Source organism: Arachis stenosperma, chromosome 2, assembly GCF_014773155.1.
Source record: "Arachis stenosperma cultivar V10309 chromosome 2, arast.V10309.gnm1.PFL2, whole genome shotgun sequence".
Classification (NCBI taxonomy): domain Eukaryota; kingdom Viridiplantae; phylum Streptophyta; class Magnoliopsida; order Fabales; family Fabaceae; genus Arachis; species Arachis stenosperma.
In genome coordinates, this window is record NC_080378.1 from 64,059,410 (window position 1) to 64,071,156 (window position 11,747).

The 11,747-nt window shown below is 40.4% G+C and overlaps 1 protein-coding gene across 1 annotated transcript; it reads left to right on the forward strand.

The window, feature by feature from the left end:
* Window positions 1-10,427: 10,427 nt before the first annotated feature.
* LOC130962942 (uncharacterized) lies at window positions 10,428-10,775 on the forward strand. Its single transcript, XM_057889100.1, has one exon. It carries the CDS (start codon window positions 10,428-10,430, stop codon window positions 10,773-10,775), a length of 348 nt encoding a protein of 115 aa, XP_057745083.1.
* The last annotated feature ends 972 nt before the right edge of the window (window positions 10,776-11,747 follow it).

The window sequence follows — 11,747 nt, forward strand, 5'->3', positions numbered from 1 at the left end:
GTCGGCTTGAAGCAAGCTATGGTTATCTTGTAACTCTTATTCAGGATATCAAAAATTATCAGGATTGATTGTGAAAAGCAAAAGAACATGAAATAAGTACTTGTTTTGCAGTAATGGAGAATAGGTTGAGGTTTTGGAGATGCTCTGTCTTCTGAACCTCTGCTTTCCTACTGTCTTCTTCTTCAAACACGCAAGGCTCCTTCCATGGCAAGCTGTATGCAAGGGTTTCACCGTTGTCAGTGGCTACCTCCCATCCTCTCAGTGGAAATGTTCAACGCACCCTGTCACGGCACGGCTATCCATCTGTCGGTTCTCAATCAGGCCGGAATAGAATCCAGTGATTCTTTTGCGTCTGTTACTAACGCCCCGCCCTCAGGAGTTTGAAGCTCGTCACAGTCATTCAATCATTGAATCCTACTCAGAATACCACAGACAAGGTTTAGACCTTCCGGATTCTCTTGAATGCCGCCATCAGTTCTAGCTTATACCACGAAGATTCTGATTAAGGAATTTAAGAGATATCTACTCAATCTAAAGTAGAACGGATGTGGTTGTCAGGCACGCGTTCATGGTTGAGAATATGATGAGTGTCACGGGTCATCACATTCATCCGGGTTAAGAACAAGTGATATCTTAGAACGGAAGCAAGCATGATTGAATAAGAAATAGTAGTAATTGCATTAATCCATCAAGACACAGCAGAGCTCCTCACCCCTAACCATGGGGTTTAGAGACTCATGCCGTGGAAGGTACACAAAGAAACGTGTAAAGTGTCATGAGGTCCAGATACAATGTCAAAAGATCCTATTAATAGTGAACTAGTAACCTAGGGTTTACAGAAATGAGTAAATGACAGAAAAATCCACTTCCGGGCCCACTTGGTGTGTGCTTGGGCTGAGCATTGAAGCATTTTCGTGTAGAGGCTCTTTTTGGAGTTAAACGCCAGCTTTTATGCCAGTTTGGGCGTTTAACTCCAATTTCTATGCCAGTTCCAGCGTTAAACGCTGGGAATTCTGAAGCTGATTTACAACGCCGGTTTGGGCCATCAAATCTCAGGCAAAGTATGAACTATTATACATTGCTGGAAAGCCCAGGATGTCTACTTTCCAACGCCGTTGAGAGCGGGCCAATTGGACTTCTGTAGCTCCAGAAAATCCACTTTGAGTGTAGGGAGGTCAGAATCCAACAGCATCTGCAGTCCTTTTCAGCCTCTAGATCAGATTTTTGCTCAGATCCCTCAATTTCAGCCAGAAAATACCTGAAATCACAGAAAAACACACAAACTCATAGTAAAGTCGAGAAAAGTGAATTTTAACTAAAAACTAATAAAAATATACTAAAAACTAACTAAATCACACTAAAAACATACTAAAAACAATGCCAAAAAGCGTATAAATTATCCGCTCATCAACTACACTTGTGCCCTCCCTCCTGAACCCCAATGCACTTACCCCCTCTCCACTATATATAGCCTCCTATTTCCCACTTCAAACCACATCCCACAACACTTCCGTCCCTCTTTCTAAACTCAGAAAATACTAACTCTATTCCTCCTTCTATACTCTCCCCTCCACTTATCCCTAAAACACAATACCTGCCCTACGTAGCAACCCCTCCTCCAACCACATCCAAGCCCTTATTCATACACCTCAACCTAACCGTACCGCCTCCTCCTTCAATACCACCCTCTTCTATCCAGCACTTCCCCCTTCGTTCACCCCTTTCTATTTTCTGTTTTATTCTGAAAAAAAAGAAGAAAACTTTTAGCATTAATTTTTATTTTCTTCTGTTTCAATTTCTGCTATTCTTTCTTCTTCCCATTTGTATTTTTTTATTTTGTTTAGGGACGAGCATAGTTTTAAGTTTGGTGTTGTCGCTTTGCCAGTTTTATTTTGTTATTTTCATGGCACCAAAGACCTCCCAACCTTCCTAGAAGAGAAAAGAAAAGGAACCGGTCACCAGTTCTCATGATGCACGACGTTTTCGCACTAAATTACATGAAGAACATTTTTATGAGGTCACTAGCAAGGGGCCGGTTCTCCAAGAAGTGCGATTTAACCTCCAACCGAATGAATATCCAAAAATTCAACACCAAATTCAAAGAAGAGGATGGCAACTTCTGTGTAATTCGCACACACAGGTGGGACAATTGATGATTCAAGAATTCTATGAAAATCTATGGATTACATACAAGGATGTATCTGGAGTCAATGAAAGGAACCACAGAAGCTTTGTAAAGGGAAGAGTCATTAATTTTAGCCCAGAGATTATCCGGCAGACCCTCCAAATACCACGAAATATGCCCTCACTTCAGTCCTACAGTGAGAAGGCGAATAGAGATCAGCGACTGGAGCAAGTAGTCACTGACATATGCATTCCAGATGCCCAGTGGAAATTGGGGGCAGAGAGGATGCCATGCCATCTCAAGAGCAGTGACCTGAATTTGTTGCGGTCCTCCTATGGGAGTCCATGAAACTGACAGTTCTGTTGCACTAGAGTGACCAGTTAAGGCTTAAACTCAAAATTATTGGCACCAATGGCAGATACAGATATACTGTGCCCAAAAAAGTCAGGTGTGGGTGCAGTGTATGAGCCAAGCACCTTCCTTGCTTGCTCTTCAGTGTTCAGATTCCCTCCATTAGCTGCCATAGTGGTATCTTCAACTTTCTTCTCAAAGGTCTCCTTGAGATTTTCTCTGGCTTCTTGTTGCAAATGTCGCCTCAAGGTTCTTTCAGATTCAGAATCAAACTCGAAAAGGGGTTCTTTATCCCTATTCCTGCTCATAAACAACAGTAAATAATGAAAAAGTGAGAGTCTCTATGTCAGAGTATGGAAAAGCCGCCTGTGAGATATCCTACGTAAAAAAAAATTAAAACAAAAAGTAAACAATTAACAAAATAATTCGAAAATAAGAATGCAAAATTTAACCTAAAAATTTTTTACAATCGAAAATAAAAGGGTTCAAACATTTTCAAAATTCAAAAAGAAAGAAAAACACTAAAGGGATACTAAACTTAAAATTTGAAATTAAATGAAAATTAATAAAGCAAAAATTTGAAATTAAAGGGAAAGATAAATAATATAAAAATAAAAAATTTAAACGAAACACAAAAGCAAAATTGAAAATTAAAAGAAAAAATTGAATAAGCAAAACTAAGAAAAATACCTAATCTAAGCAACAAGACAACTGGTAGTTGTCAATCACAAACAATCCCCAGCAATGGTGCCAAAAACTTAGTGCAGATTTTCGGAATATCGACAACTGAACCGGCAAGTACACTGGATTGTCCAACTAATATCTCAAGTGAGTGAGGGTCGATCCCAAGAGGATTGTCGGACTAAGCAAGAAATGGTTATCCTGTTGAACTTAGTCAGGCAAACAGTAAAGAGAGTTGTTGTTGTTGTTGTAAACACATAAAAATAATAAATAAGCATGCAAAGAAAAGCGGGTAAAGGTTTAGTGAAAAACAATGATGAGAAATCAGTTAAGGTCTCGGAGATGTTTAGCTTTCTGGAATAAAACTTCTTACTAACTATTTTAACAATGAATGATTCATTCTATGGCAAACCATAAGTGATTAAATCCAAATCTTTTAGTAATTTAATCTCCTCTAACCCTCATCAAACGCCATTCCCGTTGTCACTCAATTCAGATTGGAGGGTGATGTTCAGAAAACTAGTTTATACCACAAAGGCCCTAATCACCCTAATCTCGGCTGAATAGATATTGCCTATCCCCATCAGATTGTGTGATTAGCCGTCTAGGAGGAGTGTTTTCAAGCTGTAGTTCAAGCGAGATAACTCTCCCGAGAATCACAAGAACTCATGTAGAAAAGGGTCATACTCTCGTTCCACCCAATTCATAATATCAAGAACAAAAACAACACCTTAGAATTTAATCAAACATATATTAAAATAGAAGAATAATAATCTTAATCCATAGAAATAAACAGAGCTCCTAACCTTAACCAGGGGGTTTAGTTGCTCATAACTTATAGAGAAAATAGGTTTCTGAAAAAGTGCAGAAAGAAGAAGATCCTAAACTTAAGTGATCTTTTCCTTTAAATACTAACCTAATAATAAATTCTAGACCTAAAAAGATATTATTTTGTAAATAAAAATTACAAAAAGAAAATCGAATAAAACTAAGAAGTGCTAAATCCACTTGGAGGCCCAAAGAGGAAGCGCATGTCTTAAGATTAAGCATTAGTTCATGTCGGTATAGCACTATCAGGCCAATGGGCAAGCAGAAGCCGCGAACAAAGTCATACTGGCTAGGCTCAAGCGAATACTACAAGATGCAAAAGGTGCATGGGCCAAAGATTTTCCCCAAGTCTTGTGGACATATCAGATAACTCTCCATTCCACAACTAGAGAATTCCTATTCCGATTTGTTTATGTCATAGAAGCCATGATTCCAGTAGAGGTTAATAAAGAAAGTCTAGGGGTCAGATTCTACAATGAAGTGAGAAACATTCAAGCTCAAAGGGAAGAACTCGATCTCCTTCCCAAAGTCCAAGAACAAGCTCGGGTAAAGGAGGAAGCATTAAAGCAAATAATGACCATAAGGTATAGTGGTGCAAATTTTGAATACCACAAACTAATTGGCAAGTGCACCGGGTCGTACCAAGTAATAACTCAGGTAAGTGAGTGTCGATCCCACGGGGATTAATATATTAAGGAACAATAGTTGAGTGATTAGGCTAGTTAGACAAGAAAAAAATGAATGGTTTTAAGCATAAAACAGTAAATCAGAGATTGAATGGTTGGTGAGAATAATATGAGAATACACTTAAGGTTTTTGAGATATATAAATTTTTATATTAACAATTCTTATCAACTACTTTTATCATGCAAGGATTCAATTCATAGCAAACCTTAAGTGATCAAACCTTAATTCCTTAGTAATTTAATCTCCTCTAAACCAATCAACCACCAATTCCTCGTTCACTTAATTTAAATTAGAAGATTAAGTCCAAATCTAGTTCATGAGCTAGACAAACCCTAAGTACCCAAAAATGAAGCTATTATATCTAACATATCGCGTGAATCCAGATAATCAGAGAGTTGTGAGGAATTGATTTCAAGCTGTAATTCCAATAATATAACTTTTTCAAGATTCAACAAGAATTCAAATAGAAAAAAAGTATCTTCCAATATACTTTAATTCCTAGGATGAAGAATGAAATCAATCCTTGAATTTAAATCTGTGCATTGATTAAGAGTAGAATGATAATAGTATTAATCCATTAAAATAAACAGAGCTACTAACCTTAACAATGGAGGTTTAGTTTCTCATGGATAAAAGACAAACTTAGAGTAAAAGTGTAAAAGTGCAGAATGAGAAAGAAGAAGATAAGAGAGTCCGAAAGGTTGAATCTTTTCTCTTTTTATATCTAATCCTAATTAATACAAAATTAAAATTCTAAAACCTAATAATATCTTTTCTTAATTCAAAAATTAAATTAAAAACTAAAAATGTCTTTCTTGGATTGTTGCTGCACATGTGGTCCCCACCTGAAAACACGGACCTGGCGCTAAACGCCAGGTAGTGGCGTTTAGCGCCACCAAATATAATGCAATTTCAACTTTTCAGATCACCTGGTGCTAAATGCCGGGTAGTGGCATGATGACTTGCATCATCTACCCTTCTTTCTTGCATAAAGAAGACCATAAAAGAGCATAAATCTCATTTGATCAGTACAATTCATGCATTATTTGATGAATATTATGGTACACTACTTTGAGATGAGTTGTGCTAAATTTCAGGTGAAAAATACATCAAAAATGGGTAGAAGACAAACAAGAAGCTAAGCGTGTGAAACTGGCGTGCCACTTGGAGCAAACACCACAAAAATGCACTGGCGTGGCACGCCAGTACTAAAGTCCAGAGAAGAAGTCCAAGCATGCATATGGGCATGGCACGCCAGGGACTGGGCGTGGCACCCTAGTACAAAATTCCAGAGAGCAAAATGGAGGACACAAAAGGGGCATGGCACGCCAGATTGGGCATGGCACGCCTGACCCATCAACTACTATGGGCGTGCCACTTAAGCAAAGGGGCGTGGCATGCTAACTCACCATCTCAAGAAGAACCTCCACTATGGCGTGCCACTTGGTGTCGAAGGCGTGGCACGCCAGCTCCAAGAAGTCACTTGGGCGTACCACTTGAGAACCCAGGCGTGGCATGCCAAGCTTGAAGAGTTTACAAATGCATGGGCCTGCCACTTGAGCAGCATGGCGTGACACGCTGGTACAATAATCCAGAGAAGGAGCTGAAGGCAACTAAAGACTAGGCGTGCCACTTGAAGTCGAAGGCGTGCCACGCCAACCTCTCAATCTCACTTAGGCGTGCCACTTGGTATCGAAGGCGTGGCGCGCCAACCCAATCATCTCACTATGGCGTGCCACTTGAAGCTGAGGCGTGGCACGCCAACCACTGGAATCAAGGCAAGATTTTGAGCATGGCATGCTAGCCTTCAGGCGTGGTACAAGTTTCCAGAGAGGATGAAGGAGGCCAATTACATGGGGCAGGCCACATGGTATTGAAGGCGTGGCATGCCATTCACCATTCTTCACTTAGGCGTGCCACTTGAGTAACCAAGAGTGGCACGCCAGTGTCATTCAGAGGGCAAAGAAGCATTGGGGCATGCCACTTGAGTTCGTGGTGTGGCATGCCAAACAGAGGAACCAGTCACTCACAAAGGGGTGTGGCACGCCAAACCCTGGGCGCGCCACGCCAGTGCAACTTTCCAGAAAAGCTTAGCCAAGCAAAGAACAAGGGCTTGGCACGCCAGACCCTAGGCATGGCACGCCAGTTCAAGTTTCCAGAGGTAAAGAAAAGTTGAAAAAGGCAAAGGGCGTGGCACTTGAGTTCGAAGGCGTGACACGCCAAGGTTGATAGAGAGATGAGCGTGCCACTTGAAGGATTGGGCGTGGCACGCCAAGCTAGAAATGAAGGGCACGTGACACGCCAGTAAAGTGCCAGCCACACGCCAGCTAAGAAGTCACGCTTATTGAGTGTTTTGTTTTCCTCCAAAATGTAATTTCCCTTTTTCGCTTTTGTAAATCTTTTATTTTACTAGGAGTAGTATAAATAACCCCAGGGTGTTCTGAAGAAGGGGGTTAAGCAGTCAGTTTTAGATCCACTTTTACACTTCACTTTTGAGTACTTTTTGAGCTTTGTGTAGCTAACTTCCCTCTCATTGAGAGAGGGAGCTCTGTTGTACTTGATGGATTGATAATAATTCTTTTTCTCTTCATCTTCTCTTTGATTTGCTAGAAGGAATTTTGTTCTTAATTCTTAGTGTTTAATTATCTTGGGAAAGAGATTGAATGCAATTGGGTTTCATGGGAACCTTCGGAAAGGAAACATAAAACCATGCTTGAAATCCCTTCTCACACTTGTGTAGAATCTGGGTTTTGGTGTTTGGATACGTGACATATAATCCTCCCTCTACCTGGACCTATAAGGGTGTGTGGTATAATCAGGGACCAAGCAAATCTCTCTTCACGAGCAATTAGACCAAGGAATTGGCTATTGATCAAGATCTGAGAGATTGAGTCACCAAGGGATTGGGGCTCAATCAATCATGATTGCCAAGAGGTCAATAAGTTGCATGATTGAAGAGGATATAAGCTAGATTTGATCCAAAGAGACAACATCTCCCAATCTCAATGAACTTCCCCATTCTTATCTATCCATTTCTTTACAGCTTAATTTTTACATTCAGTAATTCCCCACTCCCATTTACATTCAAGTCATTTATGATTCAGCATTTTACATTCTGCAATTTCCGTTTATGCACTTTCTTGCTTTTCTTTATATTCTAGTCTTTTACATTTATGTCATTTATAATTCTGTACTTCACAATCTTATTGATCCGCTTGGCTAATTCATCAACCAATTAAAACTGCTTGAATTTGCCAATCTCCGTGGATACGATCCCACTCCACTGTGGGTTATTACTTGGCGATAATTTTGGTGCGCTTGCCAAAAGAACTAATTCACTAATTTTTGAATGGGGTGTGAATTAGAACTCATCAAGTTTTATGGCGCCGTTGCCGGGGATTGGCTCAAATTTGATAGTGATTAAATTGATTGGAGAGCTAGATTAAGTAATTTAAATTCCTTGTTATTTTAATTTCTTTTATTTAGCATTTTTTATTATTTTATTTTGAGCTCTATTTCCTTCTTCCTTGATTATTTTATTCAGTATCCATATTTACACTCTTATAACTGTTCGATCAATTGCACCACTCACACTAACAACTACTCTAACAAAAGTAATTTCTTCATCTATTTTCTTTCTTGCTTTTTTTTGCCTTGATTGGTTGTATGACAGGTAGGAGAAGTGGGGCTTCAACTTCCTTTGATTCTGAACCTGAGAGGACCTTCCTTAGATTAAGGAGGGAAGCAAGAGGGAAGAGAGTCGTTGGTGTTGAGGAAGAGGAAGAGTATTTTGAAACAAACATGGAGGAGAATATGGAGAATCACCATGAGGAAGAAGTTCATAACCATGCCAGAGAAGGCCCAGTCTATCATGATGGGCAAGAAAGGAGAGTCTTAGGCTCCTACATCAACCCAAACCCAGGAAATTGTGGCAGTAGCATCCTAAAGCCAATAATTCATGCCAATAATTTTGAGCTGAAGCCTCAGCTCATCACACTTGTTCAGAAAAATTGCTCATATGGAGGAAGAGCCCAAGAAGACCCTAATCAACATCTCAGCACATTCTTGAGGATATGTGATACTGTAAAGTCCAACAGGGTACACCCTGACATCTACAAACTACTCTTGTTCCCTTTCTCCCTCAGAGATAAGGCAGCAAAGTGGTTGGAATCATTCCCCAAGGATAGCCTAACTACATGGGAGGAGGTCATGAACAGATTCCTTGCAAGATTTTACCTTATAAAAAGAATCAACAGGCTGAGAGCTGAGGTGCAAACTTTCAGACAACAAGATGGAGAAACACTCTATGAGGTCTGGGAGAGATTCAAAGATCTGACAAGAAGATGCCCACCAGAAATATTCAATGAGCGGGTACAACTACATATCTTTTATAAGGGACTATCCTATGAAGCAAAGAAGGCAGTGGATCATTCTTTAGGAGGCTCACTCAACAAAAAGAAAACCATTGAAAAAGCCATAGATGTCATTGAGACTGTAGCTGAAAATGAGTATTTCTATGCTCAGAAAGGACTCAGAAGAAGGGAGTGCTAGAACTCAACTCTGTAGATGCTTTGTTAGCTCAAAACAAGGCAATTGCAGCACAAATAGCAGCCATAACCAAGAGGATGGAGGCCAACCAAGCCTCAGTCATTCAAGACCAAACTCCTCAACAAGAAGGAAATGTACCAGAATCTGAAGGTGACTGGAAACAAGCTAATTATGTGAACAATTCATCCAGAATACCATATGACCCACACTCTAAGACATACAACCTAGGTTGGAAGAACCACCCAAACTTCGGGTGGGGAAATCGACAAAACCATAACCAGGACCACAACAAGCCTTATTCATCAAATCAGCATCCCAACCACAAACCCAACCATCAAACAGGGAACCATAGACCTTACCATAACTCACAAAACACATCATACCATAACAACCAACCTATACACAACAACCTCAATCAAGATGAACCATCCTCAATTATGCAACCATGCAAAATCAAGAGCAACTTTGAGAGGATAGAGAGCACAACTGTCATCCCAGATTTTAGGAGCAGTCTCCACCCTCATGGACAGACAAGCACAAATTAATAGAAGGATAGATGCTAATCAAGAGGAATACAAGTCAAATCTGAAAAATCAAGGCGCATCAATCTCAAAGTTGGAAGCACAAGTGGGGATTTTGTCCAAGCAAATCCCACTTCCCACACACACATTTCCCAGTGATACCATGGCTAACCCAAGAGGGGAATGCAAAGCCATAACTCTAAGAAATGGGAAGATTGTAGAGGAAGGAACCCCAAGCAAAGATAATCATGAATAGGTTGCATCAAAGCATGGGAACAAGGATGAAGGGGAGATCCCAGCTTCACCTCCACCAAAACCAGTCTTGAAGCCCTATGTGCCAAAGGCACCATACGCACAAAGACTGAGAAAAGATGAGAAGGATGGCCAGTTCTCCAAGTTCCTAGAGATCTTCAAGAGGCTCCAAATCAACATACCATTTGCTGAGGCATTAGAACAAATGCCATTCTATGCCAAGTTCTTAAAGGATCTTATAACCAAAAAGAGGAACTGGGAGGCAAAAGAAACCATAGTATTGACTGAGGAATGCAGCGCCATCATACAGAAGAAGCTGCCTCAAAAGCTGAAAGACCCATGGAGTTTTTATATCCCCCTGCATCATAGGGGACATCACTTTTGAGAAAGCTTTGTGTGATTTGGGAGCTAGCATAAATCTTATGTCCCTAACCATGATGAGAATGATTAAGATTGAGGAAGCCAAGCCAACAAGAATGGCACTCCAATTGGCTGACAGAACATTTAAGTTTCCACATGGGGTGGTGGAAGATTTGCTAGTGAAAGTAGGAAAATTCATTTTCCCTGCTGATTTCGTTGTGCTGGACATGGAAGAAGAGGCCAACACGTCAATTATCCTAGGAAGACCATTTCTAGCTACTGCTGGAGCCATCATTGATGTGCAGAAAGGGGAACTAGTCTTGAGATTGCATGAAGAGAAAATAGTCTTTAACATCTTTAAAGCAATAAGTTACCCCAAAGAATCCATAGGAGAATGCATGCTGGTAGACTCCATGGAATAGATAGTTCAAGAAGTCATGAAAAAAGAATAATGTGGAGAAAGCATTGAGCTGGAACAAGCACCAGATGGAGAACTACCAAAAGCAACCATGAGGAACTCGATCATGCCAACTACCACAAATAACAAAGATGCATAGTCACCAAAACTAGAGCTGAAAGCCTTACCACCCAGCTTGAAATATGCATATCTGGGTGCTAACAACACTCACCCAGTAATCATAAATTCAAGTCTGAGTAAGAAAGAAGAAGAGGAACTTATCCAAGTGCTGAGACAACACAAGGACGCCATAGGCTGGACACTTGCAGATTTAAAGGGGATCAGTCCTTCAATGTGTATGTATAAAATATCAGCTGAAGAGGATGCCAAACCCTCAAGACAACAACAAAGGAGGCTGAACCCAACTATGAATGAAGTGGTTCAGAAAAAAGTGTTGAAATTGTGGCAAACAGGGGTGATCTACCCCATCTCAGACAGCCCTTGGGTAAGCCCGGTGCAAGTAGTCCCTAAGAAGGGAGGGATCACTGTTGTGGCAAATGAGAAGAATGAATTGATACCCACAAGGACAGTGACCAGATGGCATATGTGCATTGACTACCGGAAACTTAATGAAGCCATCCGGAAAGATCACTTTCCCCTACCCTTCATGGACCAGATGCTTGAAAGATTGGCAGGACATGAGTATTATTGCTTCCTGGATGGATATTCGGGCTACAATCAAATTGTTGTAGACCCCAAGGATCAGAAAAAACTTCATTTACTTGTCCATATGGTGTCTTTGCTTATAGGAGAATGCCCTTTGGATTGTGCAATGCACTTGCAACATTCTAAAGGTGCATGCTCTCCATTTTTTCAAATATGATTGAGAAGTTCATAGAAGTATTTATGGACAACTTCTCTGTGTTTGGGAACTCATATTCTGATTGCCTATACCATCTTACTCTTGTGCTAAAAAGGTGTTAAGAAACCAACCAGG